The sequence below is a fragment of the Salmo salar genome, chromosome ssa01 (assembly GCF_905237065.1).
Source record: "Salmo salar chromosome ssa01, Ssal_v3.1, whole genome shotgun sequence".
NCBI lineage: Eukaryota > Metazoa > Chordata > Actinopteri > Salmoniformes > Salmonidae > Salmo > Salmo salar.
This window is the reverse complement of record NC_059442.1, coordinates 78,858,424-78,882,197: the sequence shown is the minus strand read 5'-3', so window position 1 is coordinate 78,882,197 and position 23,774 is coordinate 78,858,424. Positions and strand designations below refer to the sequence as shown.

The 23,774-nt window shown below is 41.0% G+C and overlaps 1 protein-coding gene across 11 annotated transcripts in view; it reads right to left on the bottom strand.

The window, feature by feature from the left end:
- Positions 1–9,897: 9,897 nt before the first annotated feature.
- The window catches only part of LOC106613523 (3-hydroxy-3-methylglutaryl-CoA lyase, cytoplasmic), a 28,105-nt gene continuing 14,228 nt past the window's right edge, over positions 9,898–23,774 (bottom strand). For all 11 annotated transcript variants that reach the window (XM_014215873.2, XM_014215880.2, XM_045723005.1 and 8 more), the window contains 2 exons: positions 11,523–11,648; positions 9,898–11,252 (listed from right to left, as the gene is read on the bottom strand). In XM_014215873.2, the coding sequence (XP_014071348.1) occupies positions 11,118–11,252; positions 11,523–11,648 (261 nt within the window). In that variant the 3' untranslated portion in view covers positions 9,898–11,117. The remainder of the gene's footprint in view (positions 11,253–11,522; positions 11,649–23,774) is intronic.

Genomic DNA, 23,774 nt, shown 5'->3' with positions numbered 1-23,774 from the left:
TGATTTCCTTTAGTAACACAGGGCATGAAACTTTTACTCAGCCTGCTCTCCAAGAATAGACATAACATAGTCAATGTAAATCCAGGACCCTCAAATTTGTATGATATGTTACGTTTGGTATGGTTACATAAGACCGAAGGTTACTTAAGGCAAAAATGAAAGTAGGGTGGATGCATTTTAGCTAATTAGCAACTTTGCAACTACTTACTAGTTTTTAGCTACTTTGCCACTACCTAGCATATTAGCTAACCCTTCCCCTAACCTTAACCCATTAACCTAACTCCTAACCCTAACTTTAAGCCATAACCCCTAGCCTATCTAACGTTAGCCACCTAGCTAACGTTAGCCACATCAAATTGGAATTTGTAACATATCATGTGTTTTGAAAATTCGTAATATATGATAAATGATGGACATCCACAAATTAGTACAGTACATACTAAACTCAGCAAAAAAAGAAAAGTCCCTTTTTCAGGATATTGTCTTTCAAAGATAATTCATAAAAATCCAAATAACTTCACAGATCTTTATTGTAAAGGGTTTAAACACTGTTTCCCATGCTTGTTCAATGAACCATAAACAATTAATGAACATGCACCTGTGGACCGGTCATTAAGACACTAAAAGCTTACAGATGGTAGGCAATTAAGGTTATGAAAACTTAGGACACTAAAGAGGCCTTTCTACTGGCTCTGAAAAAACACCAAAAGAAAGATGCCCAGGGTCCCTGCTCATCTGGGTGAACGTGCCTTAGGCATGCTGCAAGGAGGCATGAGGACTGCAGATGTGGCCAGGGCAATAAATTGCAATGTCCGTACTGTGAGAAGCCTAAGACGGCGCTACAGGGAGACAGGACGGACAGCTGATCGTCCTCGCAGTGGCAGACCACGTGTAACAACACCTGCACAGGATTGTTACATCCAAACATCACACCTGCGGGACAGGTACAGGATGGCAACAACAACTCCCCGAGTTACACCAGGAATGCACAATCCCTCCATCAGTGCTCAGACTGTCTGCAATAGGCTGAGAGAGGCTGGACTGAGGGCTTGTAGGCCTGTTGTAAGGCAGGTCCTCACCAGACATCACTGGCAACAACGTTGCCTATGGGCACAAACCCACCGTCGCTGGACCAGACAGGACTGGCAAAAAGTGCTCTTCACTGACAAGTCGCGGTTTTGTCTCACCAGGGGTGATGGTCGGATTCGCGATTATCGTTGATGGAATGAGCGTTACACCAAGGCCTGTACTCTGGAGCAATATCGATTTGGAGGTGATGGATCCGTCATGGTCTGGGGCGGTGTGTCACAGCATGATCGGATTGAGCTTGTTGTCATTGCAGGCAATCTCAACGCTGTGTGTTACAGGGAAGACATCCTCCTCCCTCATGTGGTACCCTTCCTGCAGGCTCATCCTGACATGACCCTCCAAAATGACAATGCCACCAGCCATACTGCTATACTGCCATCAGCATTCTACCATGGCCAGTGAAGAGCCCGGATCTCAATCCCATTGAGCACGTCTGGGACCTGTTGGATCGGAGGGTGAGGGCTAGGGCCATTTCCCCCCAGAAATGTCCAGGAACTTGCAGGTGCCTCGGTGGAAGAGTGGGGTAACATATCCCAGCAAGAACTGGCAAATCTGGCGCAGTCCATGAGGAGGAGATGCACTGCAGTACTTAATGCAGCTGGTGGCCACACCAGATACTGACTGTTACTTTTGATTTTGACCCCCCCTTTCTTCAGGGACACATTATTCCATTTCTGTTAGTCACATGTCTGCGGAACTTGTTCAGTTTACGTCTCAGTTGTTGAACCTTGTTATTTACACATGTTAAGTTTGCTGAAAAGTTGTTGACAGTTGACAGTGAGAGGACGTTTCTTTTTTTGCTGAGCTTATACGAAACATAATGTATCATACTAATTGTAGTGTCTCAGACTTACATTTACTATTTTACATCTAACCCTGAGTCCAATCAGCTGCACTTCAAACTCTAATTCACTTATCTGTGTAATTACCCATAACCTCAGAGGTATAAGTACTTATCCTAGAGCCCACCTGCAAGTCAGACTGCCTTTCAACTGACGTAATAGCGATTGGCACGCAGCATGGGAAATCGCAGCTGCAAAGATCGGAGCTGTCCACTTGAAGAGGTCCTAACTGAAAGGGAAGGGATACAGTGAGGGAAAAAAGTATTTGATCCCCTGCTGATTTTGTACGTTTGCCCACTGAAAAAGAAATGATCAGTCTATAATTTTAATGGTAGGTTTATTTGAACAGTGAGAGACAGAATGACAACAAAAAAATCCAGAAAAACACATGTCAAAAATGTTATAAATTGATTTGCATTTTAATGAGGGAAATAAGTATTTGACCCCTCTGCAAAACATGACTTAGTACTTGGTGGCAAATCCCTTGTTGGCAATCACAGAGGTCAAACATTTCTTGTAGTTGGCCACCAGGTTTGCACACATCTCAGGAGGGATTTGTCCAACTCCTCTTTACAGATCTTCTCTAAGTAATTAAGGTTTCGAGGCTGACGTTTGGCAATTCGAACATTCAGCTCCCTCCACATATTTTCTATGGGATTAAGGTCTGGAGACTGGCTAGGACCTTAATGTGCTTCTTCTTGAGCCACTCCTTTGTTGCCGTGGCCATGTGTTTTGGGTCATTGTCATGCTGGACTACCCATCCACGACCCATTTTTAATGCCCTGGCTGAGGGAAGGAGGTTCTCACCCAAGATTTGACGGTACATGGCCCCGTCCATCGTCCCTTTGATGCGGTGAAGTTGTCCTGTCCCCTTAGCAGAAAAACACCCCCAAAGCATAATATTTCCACCTCCATGTTTGACGGTGGGGATGGTGTTCTTGGGGTCATAGGCAGCATTCCTCCTCCTCCAAACACAGCGAGTTGAGTTGATGCCAAAGAGCTCCATTATGGTCTCATCTGACCACAACACTTTCACCCAGTTGTCCTCTGAATCATTCAGATGTTCATTGGCAAACTTCAGACGAGCATGTATATGTGCTTTCTTGAGCAGGGGGACCTTGCGGACGCTGCAGGATTTCAGTCCTTCACGGCGTAGTGTGTTACCAATTGTTTTCTTGGTGACTATGGTCCCAGCTGCCTTGAGATCATTGACAAGATCCTCCCTTGTAGTTTTGGGCTGATTCCTCACTGTTCTCATGATCATTGCAACTCCATGAGGTGAGATCTTGCATGGAGCCCCAGGCTGAGGGAGATTGACTGTTCTTTTGTGTTTTTTCCATTTGCGAATAATCGCACCAACTGTTGTCACCTTCTCACCAGCCAGGGCATTGAAAATGGGTCGTGGATGGGTATTCCAGCATGACAATGACCCAAAAACTTCCAGCGCCGACAAAGATGGCCGCCTCGCTTAGCGTTCCTACAAGCATTTCACTACACTTGCATTAACACCTGCTTACCATGTGTATGTGACAAATAAATTAGATTTGATTTGATTAGCCCATTCCAGCTTTGTGTAGGTCTACAATCTTGTCCCTGACATCCTTGGAGAGCTCTTTGGTCTTGGCCATGGTGGAGAGTTTGGAATCTGATTGATTGCTTCTGTGGACAGGTATCTTTTATACAGGTAACAAATTGAGATTAGGAGCACTCCCTTTAAGAGTGTGCTCCTAATCTCAGCTCGTTACCTGTATAAAAGACACCTGAGAGCCAGAAATCTTTCTGATTGAGAGGGGGTCAAATATTTATTTCCCTCATTAAAATGCAAATCAATTTATAACATTTTTGACATGCGTTTTTCTGGATTTTTTTGTTGTTATTCTGTCTCTCACTGTTCAAATAAACCTACCATTAAAATGATAAACTGATCATTTATTTGTCAGTGGGCAAACGTACAAAATCAGCAGGGGATCAAATACTTTTTTCCCTCACTGTAGTGTTACCATGCAGCGAACGACAGGAGTGAAAACCACGGTTGTAATTTTTGAGCATTTAAAGTCTGACGGTGATTTGAGATATTTTTTGCTTATTTTCACTGAGTCTCAAATGGGTGAATAAGGGACGAGCTTTCCTTCTTAGCAGAAACGACTACTTCTGTGATAGCTGACCTATTTAGACAGTCTGAAGCTTCCTACTGAAGAGTAGCACAAGTGGTGACGTTAAATAGAGTTTGTTGAAATAATGCTACACAATCTAGTTTTAAAGAGGAACATAAGCAATACAGTTTTGTATCGAAAGTCAATCAGTAGACTTCTTTGCAACTTACTATGTGAAATTCACTCAGAAGAGGATGGGAAAAGTGTTTTATCGACCAAAATGTTGGAGAAGAGTTCAATCCAAAGCACATAACTTTATAATTGTTGACCTCAAAATGTTTTTGTAAATATATTCCAGGTGTTCATGTTTACCAGATAACCAGCATCCAGATTTCATCCAGATCCACAGGCTGATTGGCTTTTATGGACACCTGAATGTCAGAGTCAGATGTCTGTGAGAAGACACCCCTCAGTAACATCTGTAATCCTAAAGGTATTTTTTACTGTAGGGGATTTAATCTGTTTCATTTGATTACTGGGATTTAACCATATTGCCATTGAGTGAATAAAATCAAAGGCCATGCAACATAAATGAAATTACAGTAGACAATGTTCAATTCCACCCCTGTGTGATATTGAGGAAACAAAATAATACTGAAGCAATAGCCTCAAGCCCATAGTCTTAGGTGGAAAATGTATTCCCACCTGCTATTTCCCAGAGCAGATGAAATAGTTGTCTCAAGTAAATAGATCTTCAATGACTGTAATTCAGGGAGCTGAAATATGCTACGTTGTTGTGGGAAATGGATTTGACATTTACATGTTTGTCTTTCTTTGGACTCCCACAAAGCTACGTCAAATATTCCCCGAAATGATTTGTGTTTATTCTGAGAAAATCAAACAATTCCTTTTTTGCCAATTACATGGTGGTTGGTAGCCCAGCCTGAAGAAAAAAAACACCTATTGCACAGAACACATATCAGTGCAAAAGTGAATCTATTTAAAAGCCTTTGAAAATCCTGCTTTTCTACCTCTTCTCTTTTGTGCTTGTACCTAGATGAATGCTGCCAAATAAAAGCCTCAAAGGTCTGTAACATGACCATCCACTCCATTCTTGACCAATATCCTACCGTGAGAGGGTGTCTGTGCGCATGGCAGGAGCCTACTACCTCTCTCGAACAACTCACTTCACAATGCCTCCCTGAGACAGGTGCACTCATTCTCTCATACACAGTACACATTCGTTTTTAGTTGTACTATCAAGATAGGCAACTGCTAAAAGGAATTAATGAAGTAAACGTACTGTAGTACGGTAAATGTAATACTCCTTTGGCGGTATGTACATTACATGTGCCTTTTACATTGCAATACATCTGTATCTGTTTGCTAATTATTTACTGTAGATGGTCAAGGCCTGAGCAGCTCTGTTAGACCCAGCTGGAATCCTATGAAGGAACACCCAATTACCACCAGAGATAGCTGTTGGTCTGCCTTTCATAGTTGCCAGCAGTCCCACCACTGTGCATTGGTGTATAAGAAGTTGAAGGACTCATTCCAGATAGGAAAAGACCAGTGCAACTCTCCAAGCTCTCAGGGCAGCTGTCTGTCATTGTGGATAGAACTTCAGATCACCTCTCTGTCTAATTGTACGTGTGCCCTGAGCAGAAGAAAATGCCAAGGCATATGGAGTGTTATGAACAACAATCCCTGCATTCAGAATGCACTGGAGGCATTGTGTTCAACGAGTCTACATGATTTAAAGAACAGGTCAAATAGAAGAAAGAAGTTAACTGGTAATGGTAAGACACTCACTTCATCTTCTGTACAGTAATTTACATAGCATTGATCAACTTTTATTCGACATAGGTAGGTAGCTTTATAAAGTTTTCAAATCTTTCTCCCACCCTAAAGCGCAACAGAAGATGGGTTCAAATGTGGACTGATTATCCTAATTTTCATACATTTAGAACAACATTTGACGATTATAACTATTTATGTTACTGGAAATATTGTAGTTTGAGTTATAAACAGTAGCACTTACTCCGAACCTTTATTTTTCAGTTCATGAGAGTGGAGGGTCCTGTCTGCAACAGATAACAATCTGCCTCCACGATGAGGTCTGCAAAGGGCACATGGTTCCTTTTGTGCAGGCGTGTTCAGTAAAGCAATGCAACAGCACCCACTGTCGACAGGTCACTCAACAGTTCTACGCTGGTCTGCCATATAACGTTGCAGAGATGGTTGTCCTCTATGAATGCGACCCAGAACATCAGGACGGTATGCATATTAAGGGGGGTCTGCACAGTGGCATATGTGGAGAACATTTGGAGGAGGCCAGGACCAAGGTCTGTCTGGAAATCTTTGACAACAGCCCGGGGGAAGCACTCTGCAGGTTTGTATTGGACAATCATGATAAAACATTTCTAAAAGGCTGCAGGTGATTTCTATGATGTTTCCATGTAGACATTGTAGTACCTGCCTGGGTGTTTTTTTTGTGTGACTTATTATGTCTACTGTATTTACTTTTTAAATTCACAGAAAAAAATGAGAATAATGGTAGAGCGAATTATTTATTTAAGCTTTTATTTATTTCATCACATTCCCAGTGGGTCAGAAGTTTACATACACTCAATCAGTATTTGGTTGCATTGCCTTTAAATTGTTTATTAACTTGGGTCAAACATTTCGGGTAGCCTTCCACAAGCTTCCCACAATAAGTTGGGTGGATTTTGGCCCATTCCTCCTAACAGAGCTGGTGTAGCTGAGTCAGGTTTGTAGGCCTCCTTGCTCGCACACGCTTTTTCAGATCTGCCGCCTACAAATGTTCTATAGGATTGAGGTCAAGGCTTTGTGATGGCCACTCCAATAGCTTGACTTTGTTGTCCTTAAGCCATTTTGCCACAACTTTGGAAGCATGCTTGGGGTCATTGTCCATTTGGAAGACCCATTAGCGACCAAGACCCATTAGCGACTGATGTCTTGAGATGTTGCTTCAATAAAGCCATATAATTTTCCATCCTCATGATGTCATCTACTTTGTGAAGTGCACCAGCCCCTCCTGCAGCAAAGCACTCCCATAACTTGATGCTGCCACCCCCGTGCTTCACGGTTGGGATGGTGTTCTTCGGATTGCAAGCCTCCCCCTTTTTCCCTCCAAACATAACAATGGTCATTATGGCCAAACAGTTCTATTTTTGTTTCATCAGCCCAGAGGACATTTCTCCAAAAAGTACAATCTTTGTCCCCATGTGCAGTTGCAAACCGTAGTCTGTTTTTTATGGTGGTTTTGGAGCAGTGGCTTCTTCCTTGCTGAGTGGCCTTTCAGGTTATGTCGATATAGGACTCGTTTTACTGTGGATATAGATACTATTGTACCTGTTTCCTCCAGCATCTTCACACGGTCCTTTGCTGTTGTTCTGGAATTGATTTGCACTTTCACACCAAAGTACTTTCATCTCTAGGAGACAGAACGCGTCTCCTTCCTGAGCGGTATGACGGCTGCGTGGTCCCATGATGTATATACTTGCATACTATTGTTTGTACAGATGAACGTGGTACCTTCAGGCATTTGAAAATTGCTCCCAAGGATGAACCAGACTTGTGGAGGTCTACAATTATTTTGCTGAGGTCTTGGCTGATTTATTTTGATTTTCCCATGATGTCAAGCAAAGGGGCACTGAGGTTGAACGTAGGCCTTGAAATACATCCACAGGTACACCTCCAATTGACTCAAATTATGTCAATTAGCCTATCAGAAGCTTCTAAAGCTATGACATCATTTTCTAGAATTTTCCAAGCTGTTTAAAGGCACAGTCAACTTAGTGTATGTAAACTTCTGACCCACTGGAATTGTGATGCAGTGAATTATAAGTGAAATAATCTGTCTGGAAAAATGACTTGTGTCATGCAAAAAGTATATGTCCTAACCGACTTGCCAAAACTATAGTTTGTTAACAAGAAATGTGTGGAGTGGTTGAAAAACACGTTTTAATGACTCCAACCTAAGTGGAGCAGTTAAAATACATGTTTTGTCATATCCGTGGTACGCAGTCTAATATACCATGGCTGTCAGCCAATCAGCATTCAGGGCTCGAACCACCCAATTTATAATTTTGCATATGTACTACTTGTTGTAGTAGTCCTGTTGGCAGTCGTTATTGTTTTTCGCAGACGGTAGTGCAATATATAAATAATAGAATACAGTGCAGAATACTTAAAAAAATACAATTGCAATACAACCCATTGCTTTTTTTCTCATAAAATGCACAGAGGGAACCCTCCTGATAAAAATTGTGTTGTAACTTTCTGACCCTGTTGACGGTCAAACACGCTGGTATATGTGTAAATATTGTGTATATGATGATGGTACAGTATGCAGTGGTATTTTTATTGAATTTTATTTTGTTTAACCTTTATTTAACTAAGTCAGTATTTACAATGACGGCCTACCCTGACCAAACCCTAACCCGGACGATGCTGGGCCAATTGTGCGCCGCCCTATGCTGACTGAAATCGAACCAGGGTCTGTAGTGATGCCTCTAGCACTGAGATGCAGTGCCTTAGAACGCTGCGCCACTCTGGAGCAAAACAATCTGTGCCCCGACCGGGAATCGAAGCCGGGTCGAAAGAATGGGAATCTTCCATGATACCACTACACCAGTGGCGCTTACGGTATATGTTTTACGATAATGCAAAACTTGTCTAATTTAAATTAGTTGGTATCTAATGTTTTTTTTACTTATTATTCTAATATGCCAAAACATGACTCAGTTTTAAGATCATTTTGTGCAATAAAAACAAATGAACGGTCATAAGCCTAGCATGCTTGCTTCTGTGTGTGTCATAACACAGCGGCATGGTTTACACGATTACTCCTGGAAAAAGCTCATAGCACTCTCGTAAGTGGTGTGGAAGTGACATACAATTGGTTAAGTCAATGATGGTCAATGATGGTAATGATGGTCAAATAGTGACTCTTCCCTATTAAGTGATCTTTTTTTCCCTTGCCTCTATTGTCACTCCAATACTGTAGAGCTGATTCAGCCTATTTATAAGAAAAATAATTGAAAATCCTTACAGACCTGTTTCAGCTGTTTTTTTTACCTGGGATTTTATGAAGTAACAAGTACCTTGTAGCTTGCATTGCTACTTATTTCAAAGAGAAATAAAGTGTTATGTTTCGTCTTTAAATTTTTTTTAAAACCTTGTAAGTAGCAGTGTAGAATAAACGAATAACCATCCCATTTTCCCAAGGGAGCAAATACAACAAGATATTTGTTGTATTATACAATACGTGTAATGTATTACCATTAGTTAATTATATTTGCAATATGCTAGCTGGCTACATGTATACAGACTGTGTTCGAGAATTGCATAATTAGGTTGATGTTGGTATGTAGCAGATGTTTATGTTTAAGGTCATGTCTATGCCCTGTCTCATGTCTGATAAGATGCATTGCTTTGTCATGTCCCCCTTTTCATTGAACCACAACACCTTAATCCAGATGTCTACAAAATGTATGATGTGCCTCCTTAAGCCCCTTTTATGCAATGGGGAAAAAAACATTGTATTCTAACATTCATAAAATATTTTGGTAAAGCGTATTAAACGATGATTGTATGTTTTATCCTGTGATCGCGGAGATACCCTTACAGGAACATATGTAAAGTGTACTAAATGTTTGGATTTATCTCAAGTAAAATAATCATTAAAGTAATACAATATTGTCGCAAAATTACAATAACAATGCTTTCATGTTGGGGAAAGGTTGGGCTGAAGGGGCCAGTATGCAGGCAGCACTTTAGGCAAACACTGAGAGTTAAGAAGGTCATGTGTGATCTGAAATCCACAGTAATCTTGCTCTGTAAACAACTTTGCTTAATCAACCTTTATTATCTTCATGTAATAAACATGTTGGATTCACCATGGTTTACCATAACACTCTTCAGTGTATTTCTGTTGATATTTTCTCCAATCCAAGTACAATATAAAGGGAAACCATTATGTATGTTACCTTGGTTTGCAAAAACAAAATTACCTTTCTAACTAATTATTAGCTATTAGCTATTAACTCTTCATTTAATATATAATATATTTGCCACCTTTCTTGAACCCATAGAATAAAGGCACTACATACATTCAATATATTACTTATTATTATGGCACTTTGCAACATAATACATAATACTCACACAATACATAATACAGTACATTCATTACTATTAAAAAGCAAATTAATAAAATACTTTACTCATGGATATTGACATTTGCTCAACTTATCTGCAAGGGTAAGGCGTTTAAAAAGGAGGACTGTCTAGTGGAAGGGAGGTTAAATGCTTTGTTATACAACAAAGTTAATGTTGGGATTTAATTTACCAATATTTGATATTGTTCAGTGTTCTCATAGATATTGTCAGGCCTACTTCTATCAAAAGTAGCGGATGAGATGCTTCACCAGCTAAAATACATTTGTCCCTTCTGACTATTGCAAATACAATAGTTCAACATAAAGCTGCAGACTACTGTCCATTTAACTCTACAAAATAAAATGAATGAATGACCTTATCCAACTTATGGAATGGGGTCATGCACTGGTGAGAAGGATGAAGAGAGAGAAAACAAATACATATTTCACATGTGGAGGCAGACATACTTCCATCTTGACAGAGCAAGTGACTTAGGAAATGAAAATACATTTTGAGGGAGATAATGATCGACCCACACTGGTTTTAAACCCAGCAGGACTCCCTTAACCCTCTCAGGTCCCCTTGTCTAATTGTAACCACATTGAGCTGGAAATGAATGGGAAGAGACCCCAAACATCAACATCATGAATAACTTTCACAACTTAGTGAGGAGTCATCTCTTCTACCTCCTATCAGACAGACTATACAGTGATACAAGTTATTTGGTTTAAAAAGTTTAGTTATTTCTTGAATTTAAGTAGGCCTTATCCAGCAACGCTTTAATAAAGTGCCTCTGCTAAATGGCTATACATTTTTGTCCAAAAAATGAAGTATAGTGCACGTTGTATTGTATAATTTGCTATCTATATGCAGCATGAAAAGGAACAATGTTCAAAAGGATAAGGTGTCAAGTATTTATCTTCTTCATGCGGCAATGCACAGAGTAATCGCCTCTTGCTTGGGCTACCTTGGAGTTGGTCTTGCGGTTTAAGGCTTTGCAGATGAAGTCACCTGCCTCGATTACTTTGGAGAGATCCACTCCCTGGAATGAAAGAAACAAGGGTTCAAAGAAGAAAGAATGGCACCCTGCCAGCAGGGGGAGCAATTGCAAAAGAAACAGTTGTGGAAATGGGAAAAGCAGGCCTCACATACACATGAAGGTTATGCAGAAACCACTTTATGTACAACACATTTTAACAAGAAATCTATCCTATGAATGAAGCTTTCTCAGATGAAGGGGGTGGGGGGTTTCACTAGGGATTGCAAAGCCGTTTCCAAAGGCTATTTTCAAGTTATGTGAAGCAACACTCACGGTTTTAATGCCCATTCCATGGAGCATATAGAGAACATCTTCTGTTGACACGTTGCCAGAGGCACCCTGGGCATATGGGCACCCTCCCAGACCTGCTACAGACGAGTCCACTGTACAAATCCCCATCTGAGGTAGACACATACCCACAGGAGAGACATTCAGCAACCACACGCACAGGGCAAGCAGAAGGTAAAATCCCATGCAGAACAATGTCCCCTGTTCTCCTGTATTGTAATGTGTTGGTATACTGTGCCCTGCCAGGGTTGTGGGTTTATTTATGGGCAGTTAGGAGAAATGTGGTCTTCGTTTCTTTGAGATGAGTGGGCGCAACAGTCGTGTCCCCCCACAGTTCAGCTTACTCATCCTCTTTGTCATACTAAAGCAGTGGCACATCATTTGCGGCATGTTTTTGGTAATAGCAGACTTTGTAAATGCACAAAGTTCCGTATTGTTGTGTCATGTTTTCTGATCCTCATGGTAGCTTGTGTTTTTCTGCACCACCTCTTTTTTTCTGCACACCTCACAAAATATAAATTTGTGTACATACATTTTTGTTACTAGGCACAGCGATCTTCATATAGATCAAGTGTTACTCGATTGTAACCACACTACTCTTGTTACAATCCATTCACTGGATAATTAGCCTTCTCCCTATGGTACATTTCTAAATGGGTAATTCCAAAGGTGTGTGTTACTAAGCTTTGAAAAAGGGGTTGTTTAAATTCAAGGCTATAACTCAATTTCACTGACACCCTCTGATGTCCTTGAATACAATGTCTTAGTCTTTTCCATGTCCTGAATAAATAGAGCACACCCATATGTAAAAATAATCAATTCTAAAATGTATTTCTTGTTTTGTTTAACGTCTCAGACTTCAATTTTGTTCATGCAACGTCCACAATAAAAGTAATTGTCATAGAGAGTTCAACTTTCTGTGGGGAAATGCTTTTTACAGCCTGGCTACCAAGTGTCTGGCCTCCATATGAGAATTAATGATGCGTTGTGGGTTGTTCCCCTGCATGTCTGCGCTTTTGTTGGACCACGGTACCAAACAGCCAGAAAATTTTGCTTAGCAAGGGATAGGCTTACTGTTTTATGGTTGAACTTTGATGTTGCAGGGGAAAAAAAGCTTTATCGTTGTAAAACATTCCCAAAACATCCACCTCATTGTCAGGACCTGGCCATAGAGAGGTTTTTGTTCTCTATTTTGGTTAGGCCAGGGTGTGACTAGGGTGGGCATTCTATGTTCCGTTTTCTATGTTTTGTGTATTTCTTTGTTTTGGCCGGGTATGGCTCTCAATCAGGGACAGCTGTCTATCGTTGTCTCTGATTGGGAGCCATACTTAGGTAGCCTTTTCCCACAGGGTTTTTGTGGGTAGTTGTTTTCTGTCTTGTGTTTTTCACCTGACAGAGCTGTGCGTTTTGTTCCACTTTGTTTTTGATTCAGTGTTCAGATAAAATAAATACCATCATGAACACGTACCACACTGCACCTTGGTCCTCTCTTTGCAACAGCCGTTACACTCATATGGTCCTGGGGTGAAGAATCCGTATAAAGAGCACAAAAAGGCATAGCGACATGTTGTCCATTCAGACATAAGCAAAGGAGACAGTAGGCCTAAGTAGAGCTGAGAGTGACAGTTTTTCATTTCCAAGTTATGAAGACTACAAAATAGTTCAATCAATGTTGCTTCAGCATAATTGATCAATGAATTGTGACATGGAATCTACATGGAAAATACATTGGATTTGAAAAATGTTTTGAGGGTGAAATTTCAACCACAGGATTATGTCATCATTGTAACCAATGTTCAACATAGACAAACCTTGTTTGAATTAGTACCTTTGAATTAGTACCTTTGAAACAACATCAGATCTCCAAAGTTACCTCCACTATCAGAAAAACAATAGGCTTGGCAACACTTCCTACTGGAGAGTTGATATATCTACAGGTATTAATTTGGTCTCCCATCCAAAGATTTATTAACACAGCCCAAGTTAGCTTTGATATTTGTCAATGACTACTACCAATGTGCTATCGTGAGAATGGTTATTGAGAGATCTCTCAATAACTAAATATATTCACTGTTGCTATCAAAGTCATTCCAAACGGTAGGTTTAACAATGCAAATTAAATGTAACCATACTTTATAAGTCATATATAATCAATTATATTATTTAGGCCTATATAGCATTTAAAAAGTAATCAACAGCCATTGTTTCAATTCAACCCAGGGTTCAACTAAAAATAGACAATATATATAGGCCTAAGGTTTCAAACTTTGGTTGATTTCACATTTAATCTTCAAGTTAATCATTAATATGTTGGATTCACGTCTCCATCTCCAACAGAGCGGCACGTCTTGCTCTTCATTGTAATCAGAGGGATAATATTAATACAATGCATGCCAGTCTCTCTTGGCTAAGAGTTGAGGAAAGACTGACTGCGTCACTTCCTGTTTTTATGAGAAACATTAATGTGTTGGAAATTCAAAATTGTTTGCACAGTCAACGTACATACAACACTGACACACACACTTACCCCACCAGACATGCCACCAGGGGTCTTTTCACAGTCTCCAGGTTCAGAACAAATTCAAGGAAGCATACAGTATTATACAGAGCCATGAGTGCATGGAACTCCCTTCCATCTTATATAGTGCAAGTGAACAGCAAGCCTGGTTTCAAGATACGAATAAAGCAACACCTCATGGCACAACGCCTCTCCCCCATTTCAAATCAAATCAAATTGTATTTGTCACATGTGGCAAATACAACAGGTGTAGATCTTACAGTGAAATGCTTACTTACAAGCCATTAACCAACAATGCAGTTTTACGAAAATACCTAAAAAAGTTAGAGATAAGAATAACAAATTATTAAAGAAATTATTAAAGAACAGCATTAAATAACATCTGACTATGCGGGGCTATATACAGGGGGTACCGGTACAGAGTCAATGTGCGGGGGCACCGGTGTCAAGGTAATTGAGGTAATATGTACATGTAGGTAGAGTTATTAAAGTGACTATGCATAGATAATTACAGAGAGTAGCAACAGCGTAGAAGAGAGGGGGGGGGGGCAATGCAAATAGTCTGGGTAGCCATTTGATTAGCTGTTCAGGAGTCTTATGGCTTGGGGGTAGAAGCTATTTAGGAGCCTCTTGGACCTAGACTTGGCGCTCCGGTACCGCTTGCCGTGCGGTAACAGTGAGAACAGTCTATGACTAGGGTGGCTGGAGTCTGTGACAATTTTGACACCGCCTAGTATAGAGGTCCTGGATGGCAGGAAGCTTGGCCCCGGTGATGTACTGGGCCGTACGCACTACTCTCTGTAGTGCCTTGCAGTCGGAGGCCGAGCAGTTGTCATACCAGGCAGTGACGCAACCGGTCAGGATGCTCTCGATGGTGCAGCTGTAGAACCTTTTGAGAATCTGAGGACCCATGCCAAATCTTTTGAGTCTCCTGAGGGGGAATAGGTTTTGTTGTGCCCTCTACACGACCGTCTTGGTGTGCTTGGACCATGTTAGTTTGTTGGTGATGTGGACGCCAAGGAACTTGAAGCTCTCAACCTGCTCCACTACAGCCCCGTCGATGAGAATGGGGGCATGCTCAGACCTCCTTTTCCTTTAGTCTACAAGCATCTCCTTTGTCTTGATCACATTGAGGGAGAGGTTGTTGTCCTTGCATCACATGGTCAGGTCTCTGTCTTCCTCCCTATAGGCTGTCTCATCGTTGTCGGTGATCAGGCCTACCACTGTCATCAGCAAATGTATGGTGTTGGAGTCGTGCCTGGCCGTGCAGTCATGAATGAACAGGGAGTACAGGAGGGGACTGAGCACGCACCCCTGAGGGGCTCCCATGTTGACGATCAGCGTGGTGGAAGTGTTGTTACCTACCCTTACCACCTGGGGGCGGCCCGTCAGGAAGTCCAGGATCCAGTTGCAGAGGGAGATGTTTAGTCCCAGAGTCCTTAGCTTAGTGATGAGCTTTGAGGGCACTATGGTGTTGAACGCTGAGCTGTAGTCAATGAAAAGCATTCTCAAATAGGTGTTCCTTTTGTCCAGGTGTGAAAGGGCAGAGTGGAGTGCAATAGAGATTGTGTCATCTGTGGATCTGTTGATGCAGTATGCAAATTGGAGTGGGTCTAGGGTTTCTGGAATAATGGTGTTGATGTGAGCCATGACCAGCCTTTCAAAGCATTTCATGGCTACAGACGTGAGTTCTACTGTTCAGTAGTCATTTAAACAGGTTACCTTAGTGTTCTTGGGTACAGGGACTATGGTGGTCTGCTTGAAACATGTTGGTATTACAGACTCAGACAGGGAGAGGTTGAAAATGTCAGTGAAGACACTTGCCAGTTGGTCAGCGCATGCTCGGAGTGCACGTCCTGGTAATCTTACTCACATCGGCTGCGGAGAGCGTGATCACACAGTCGTCCGGAACAGCTGATGCTCTCATGCATGTTTCAGTACTACATGCCTCGAAGCAAGCATAGAAGTTATTTAGCTTGTCCGGTAGGCTTGTGTTACTGGGCAGCTCTCGGCTGTGCTTCCCTTTGTAGTCTTAAATAGTTTGTAGGCCCTGCCACATCCAACGAGCATCGGCGCTGGTGCAGTACGATTCGATCTTAGTACTGTATTGACGCTTTGCCTGTTTGATGGTTCATGATTTCTTATAAGCTTCCGGGTTAGAGTCCCACTCCTTGAAAGCGGCAGCTCTACCCTTTAGCTCAGTGCGAATGTTGCCTGTAATCCATGGCTTCTGGTTGGGGTATGTATTTACAGTCACTGTGGGGACGATTGATAAAGCCATGACTGATGTGGTATACTCCTCAATGCATTCGTAAGAATCCTGGAACATATTCCAGTCTATGCTAGCAGAACAGTCCTGTAATTTAGCATCTGCTTCATCTGACCACTTTTTTATAGACCGAGTCACTCGTGCTTCCTGCTTTAATTTTTACTTGTAATCAGGAGGATAGAATTATGGTCAGATTTGCCAAATGGAGCGCAAGGGAGAGCTGTGTACGCGTTTCTGTATGTGGAGTAAAGGTTGTCTCGATTTTTTTCCCCTCTGGTTGCCCATTTAACACGCTAATAGAAATTAGGTAAATTGAAGTCCACGGCCACTAGGAGCGCTGCCTCTGAATGAGCGTTTTTCTGTTTGCTAATGACGGTAAACAGCTCCTTGAGTGCGGTTTTAGTGCCAGCATCAGTCTGTGGTGGTACGTAGACGTAGACAGCTACGAAAAATACAGATGAAAACTCTCTAGGTAGATAGTGTGGTTTACAGCTTATCATGAGATACTCTACATCAGGCGAGCAGAACCTTGAGACTTCCTTAGATATCATGCACCAGCTGTTGCTTACATAAATGCATAGGCCCCCGCCCCGTGTCTTACCATAGGCTGCTGTTCTGTCCTGCCGATAGAGTGTATAACCCGCCAGCTGTATGTTCTTAATGTCGTAGTTCAGCCACGACTCGGTGAAACGTAAGATATTACAGTTTTTAATGTCCCGTTGGTAGGATAAACGTGCTTTCAATTCGTCCCATTTATTTTCCAGCGATTGAACGTAAGCTAGCAGGATGGAAGGCATGGGCAGATTAGCCTGATCCTCACAAGGCACCCTGATTTCTTTCCGCGAAATCTGGGCCTGGTCGGGTGTCTGTATTATATCCTTCCCGTCCAACAGTTTGAGGTGAGTAATCACAGTTCTGATGTCCAGAAGCTCTTTCCGGTCATAAGAGATGGTAGCAGCAACATTATGTACAAAACAAGTTACGAATAATGCGAAAAACAAACAAAATAGCATGGTTGGTTCAGAGCCGATAAGACGACAGCCTTTCCCCCAGCAACCATTACTGCCCCATGTGACCTACTTGTTGTTTGTATGTACTGACAAGTATGTGTAACTGATAGATGCATACACACATACACTACATGTTCATGATTTTAAATGTATGTCAATTGTAAAGTGTTTTGTCTGTAATGTATTTTTCGTTATATGTCGGACCCTGGTAAGACTAGCTGTCGCCATTGGCGTCGGCTAATGGGGATCCTAATAAATCAAATCCATCTCAACCAAAAATCTAAGTTAAAGAATAGGACTAAATCAAATCAAACTTATTTTTTGTACATTTAAAGTTTGATTAGATTAGATTTAGTCCTATTCTTTAACTTTGATTTTTGGTTGAGATGGATTTGATTTATTAGGATCCCCATTAGCCGACGCCAATGGCGACAGCTAGTCTTACCGGGGTCCGACATATAACGAAAAATACATTACAGACAAAATTAACTTAGTTTTTTTGGTTGAGCTGGATACATGAATCCAACATATTAATTATTCATTTGTAGACATACTGGATATTGAATTGTGTTTGGTTGTCAATGCAAACAAATATCACAATTTCTGTTTGGATAGTTCCATCTGTGCCACTTACTTAGTCTGGCTTTAATTCCAGTTTGTCTACAAATTAATAATTGATATGTTGGATTCACATATCCATCTCACCAAAAATCTAAGTTAAATAATAGGACAAAATAAAATGTGATCAAATTTTAAATGGACATTAAATAACGTTTGATTTGATTTAGCCCATTCTTTGCCTTTTATTATTGGTGGAGATGGTGACATGAATCCAACATTTCAATTCTTAATTTGTAGACAAACTGGAATTAAAGCCAGACTTGTCAGTGGCACAAAATAAATACCTCCTTCAAATGTTGATACTTTGCAATACAGTAAATAAGTCTATTGAGTTGTCAACAAGTTAACAAAGCATATGTTGGATTCACCTCTCGAGCTAAACCAAAAATACAAGTTATAGAATAGGATTACGCCAGTGACCCAGATGAAACTATCCAAGCATTACAAATGTTGATATTTGGTTACGTTGCCAACTGTATTTATTCAACCTTAAAGTGAGTAACATCTATGGCCACATTTTGAAGTTAGCCTACTGTAACTATAAATGTCTTACGTAATCATAGTGCATGTTGAAGATAGCATGCAAAGGTCGCAGGTCTGTGGAGATCTTTACAATTGCTATAAAATTTGGTGCAGAATCTCGAACAGCATTGACCAATTGCACTATATGTAGGCTACTTTTAATATAATCTCATCTTCAATCCAGGTCATTTATTTGATTGTGCTATTAGATGGAGCACAGTGATAACACATTACATTGTTGTATACTGTAAATACAAAATATCTGACACTGTATTCCCATTTGAACTTTGTTTTGCTTTAAAATAGTTGAAAGCACAGTGATAACACATTTAGATGACAACGAAACCAAAAATCAGATATTGTTTTTCATTGCAATTTGGCTATGGTTTTAGATGGTTGAAAGCATTGTGATAACACATTGGGAATTCAACAAACTTCTGGCTGACCAATGGCTCAACCAAATATTACCCCAATTTCCACATTTAAATGATGTGGTGTGGCCAGTGGGATTTGCCTTCAACCCACTTTGCTAATTCGTCTTCCATTAAATGTTAACCCTGCCTTTCAGAAAAAGATCATGAGCTTGCTTCGTCCAAAATGTTGATGTCATAAAAACATCTTCAGTCTGGTAGATAAGTTTAATTATTCTTGTCGAATACCTTTACGTTTCATTAAGACATTATGAACCATAGAGAAGTTTTACCAGATGTTTATTCTCATATCACAAGATATGCTGTTGTTTTTATGTTGGCTTTTAAACATGATTTATATGCTCCAATAGAGAACCTGAGTTTTATACAGTTATCAACAGCCACGTGATAAAAACGTTGTAGTCCTGCCTACACAGCTTCACTTGTTACTTTCAGGATGGGGGAAAACGACTATATGACATGCCTCTGAGGACCTCAGGCCTCAAAGCTATCAGGTTATTTACAACAGCATCGGAACCTTGGGTCTTCATCGGGACAAACTATGAAGCCAAGCATCTATTTTTCAGAAGCATCGCAGATTAAGATATCTGCAAGGTTTTCCACATAACAGTGACCGTCAGGAGAATATTAAAGACGTTTTCCTGCTTCCTTGGCAGAGCCAGATGTCAGAGGATCCCATGATGAGACAAAATTAACGCGCTTATCCTCCCACTGACCCCGCTGTGGCACGGGGACACATCAGACTGAAACCATGAAGGACTTCTGTCCTTGGGGGACAGACCCAAACAAACAACAATAATGGAAGCACCGTTTGTTCTCTGAATAACGGTCCTAATTGGTGCCTTTTCTCAGAGAAAAGGGTCTATTTTATCCAGGGGCTGTCTCAGCCGCCTGTAATTGCTGTTTGTGTTGGCTGAAGTGATCCACTCCGGTGTGCACTGCGCAAGAGATTTCCAGACCTTAGTTAACTCCAGGGCAGGATATTGTACTGGGCAGACTTTTTTGTTGTGTAAACACAGAGTTGTAATTTACCGTGCCAAACCTCTCGCATTCTGCCGCTAACTGCGAGAGTGCCAGATGGTCTCTGGTGGACCAGGGCACACCAAGAACACAGCAATCCCTTTCGACAGTATGTCTGATTCTTGCTGCTATATGGGACGAAATACGCACAGGGACTGGTGGTCAGAAGGTCCAAATTGCCAGCATTCAATTAGCCTCTCACAGCTCAGAAACCAGATGTGGACTGGCTGTTAAAGAGCCACATTCAGTGAGCCGTGGAGGTATAAAAACAATGCATTCCTGACAAAATAAACTTTATAGTGTGCTCTGGCTGTTCACATCACATGATATGGGATTACGGAAGGCGGCTTATATACTGTAAGTGAACAACTTGAGAGATGGCAACACTCTTACCCAGTATTGTTTGTTTTAAGTGTGGCCGTGCGTCAGTTGGGGCAGAAAGGGTATGTTCATTGAAGGGTTTGAGGCAGCAAGGTTTCGCCAACTCAGCCTTGACATTTCTCTACATAAACTGTGGAACTGAAGGAGATTGTATTCAATGGTAGCTTGCAAGGCTGACACATTTCTAACCTGGGGCAGCCCTTTCCAGCAATAAATAAGTCCTGCCACTGTAAAGCCACAACCTCTTCCTTGATATTTGTGGCTAATAGGGAGGTAGACAAAAACATAAATGGATTACTCAGAAGACCTTAAAGCATGAAAACCGTCTATTGTCTTGTTGGACTATGGAGGTCATTGGCCAAGTAGAGACCACGCTCTTAAAGAAAGCACCTCTTACATTATAAACCACTCAAAGCATTTGACTACCAAGGTTTGTACAGTAAGCTGAAGGAGTAATTCATACTAAATTCATACAAAATTTTGCCTCATGGGCTAAACCACTTCCTGTGCCAATCTATCCTTGTTGTTTGTAGAGTTTACTTTAATATGTGTGGTTTTTAGAATATTAAAATATGCATTTTCCACCTTGGGATGCAGCAAGTACTTCATGTTAACATAAGGTTGATTCATTGATAGTGTTTTACTCTTTAATAAGGCACCATGTCTTTGAGTGTTCGTGCTCTAAAGAGACCATGCAAAGGGGAACGTTGTCTTGGGGCTGGATTCAATCCGTAATGGAAGTATCATGGAAGATCCGCATTAAAATGTAAAGGTAATTTCCGATTGAGCAGACATACTGTATGCAGCGTTTAGCGTGAATGCAGTCTCCGGGAACGCGGGAACATTGCCATTAAATCAAAATCGAGCTATTAAGTGGATCTTCCTTGATACTTCTGTGATACGGATTAAATCCAGCCCTTGATGTCAAGCGCACACGGAGAGGAATATTTTCCACCAAGTTACTGGCTTTCGTCATTGTGGTCACCTGGCACATACACTGACTCCTGCAACACAAGCCTATTCTAATAAGCTAATATCCTCAACAGACAATTAAATGGGAGTTCCTTGTAGTCTGTCATGTTGGCAATGTTGCCAGATCACAAGCCATTTTTAGGGTAAGGTTAAAGTATTGTCATATGACGTGCTGTTGGCTAGCTAGCTATTGCACTTAACATGCTTATGAACATCGCCAAGACTGTTCCAAGTTCTTGTTTGAAGAGCCATTAACATTCACCTAATGTTAACACTCATTATTCCAGGGGTCTTTGCTCCTTGACCAATGATTAAGGCTTTCGTAATCAACCATGAAACCACATGAATGGACCTGTCTAAATGTTTAGTCACTTTGTTGAAAATTGGCTGAGTTGTTTACCACTGACAGGTATTTACACCCATCTCACTTCACTTTCATGACGCTCAATGTTACACCTACACAGCTCAAATGTAATGTCCTCTGGATTGTATGGGTTAACTCAAAACCATAGGTTTTATTGGACAACATGCCTGTTTGATTTGTCATGCCCACGGTTATGAAACATTATCATTCTAATTACAACTTTGTCTCTGTCACTAATGGTTCCCAAACACTTTGGTTCTGGGACCATTTGGGAGGTTTCTTGTAAACCACAAGTAAACATAAACATCTCTATCCAGGACCCCGGCAAAAACCACTAACCAGCAGGAATTAGCTACAACCCATTAGTGGGTCTCTCAAGTCACCATTTGTAAAACACTCATCTAGAGTATTTAGATGTATTGGACAAGATGGAATAGTGTCCCTTGCTGACCCACTGACACCCATTATCAGAATAACATCCATACTTTCCACTAAATATTTAGAGAGTCACAAGATTAAAGCCCTGTCAATGAGCTTTGACTCGGACTTGTTTTGCTTAGTGTAGAGGAGCTAACCATGAGTACAGATGTAGGATCTTAATTTGATCTATATTGTCACAGCAAAATAATCCTGCAGAAACAGAACGTTTAGTCCATAATGTTGCTTGATCGGTGGTTAGGCTATTAGCTGGCCAAAAGTAGTCTACATGAAAAGTGCAATACTGTTAATATAACCATGTGTTAGTGTGGGTTTTCAGTGAATTTATGTAAATCACAAAGCTCATCCGCATTTCCTGCGGTGCAGGAAAATTCTCAGCAAGATCCTACATCCGTAAGAACAGGTCTGAATTCTCAGCCAAGAGCGTCTGGCTACACTGAGTTCTATCAATAGCCCAGCAGTCAGCTGAAGTTTACATGGAAACGTTGGGCCGGATCAAATCTATTTCCCAGCAAAGTCTGAAAAATAAAGTACATACTTTCTCATTGTGTGACCCACCAAAGGTGGGTTCATAACTAAGGCCCCCAGAACTTCCCCCAAAAAAGGTACAAAGAGCATGGAATGTCTTTATCATGAACAAAAGCAGAGGTAACCCGGTTCTGACAGGGGATGGTGGAATTCATTTCTCTCCCAGTTGGTGGTGTGGACAACTGGCACTCAGTAATGAAAAATCTATGATAAAATCTTTCATTTCCACTGAGGTTGTTGAGATGGGAGGAGGACAAATGGTTGTCTAAATATCCATGCCTGTTATTATTTTCAGTGGTCACGGGGCAGCTGTGATAAATCAATTTCAATGTGATCCACAGAAAGGAATTTCACCCACCCTCTGGTTCTTCTCACCCGTTGTCAAAAGCGCCCAACATTAGGATCTGTTGTAACACTATTTTTAAATACAAACCAGAATGCTGTTTGGTGAACATGCACAATTCTTTGAACATGGAAGTAGATAAATTCATAAGTAAAGCCATGAATCAGTGCTAAAAGTTATGCAGACTTTGGGTTACTTAGGGTAAGAGGGATTGCAGCACAGCAATGAAAATGGTCATATATTTTCTTAAAGGAGAAATCTGCAGTTTAAACAATAACAAAGCCACTGATTTGGTAAATAGCTGAGGGACGGGGCTGGCGAAATGTTCAGATTCATAGACGGAATTATGGAAGCAAGGGCTGACCATCCATGAAATCAAAATGATAGTTTTAACCATGTTTTGAGGCTATAGAGTGTTTATTTACAATGACTTTGTTTACAAATAAATTTGTAAAACAAGCTTATATTTTGTGTTCTGATGAGGTAAGTGAATTGAACTAAGCTCATTATGCATTTATAAGTTATATTCTTCAAGAATGAATAGCTATATATCATTAATTTAAAAATCCCCAAATGGATGTAGCAATCACAGATTTCCCCTTGTCACTGCAACCTCCCTGTCTCAGTTACATAGTTGCTGCTCAGGACGGGTTTCTTTCGCATTCTCCATTTGCAATGTGTTTCTTAGCAGGCCAATGAAAGGATCATTTTCCCTGTGCCCTTTAAGTGCAGCATTGTCAGATAGTTCAACAACCAAGCGACAGATGAGTTGGGAGCCCCTCAGGGCTGGCCCGTCTCCCCCCTCGCACTCAGTACCTTT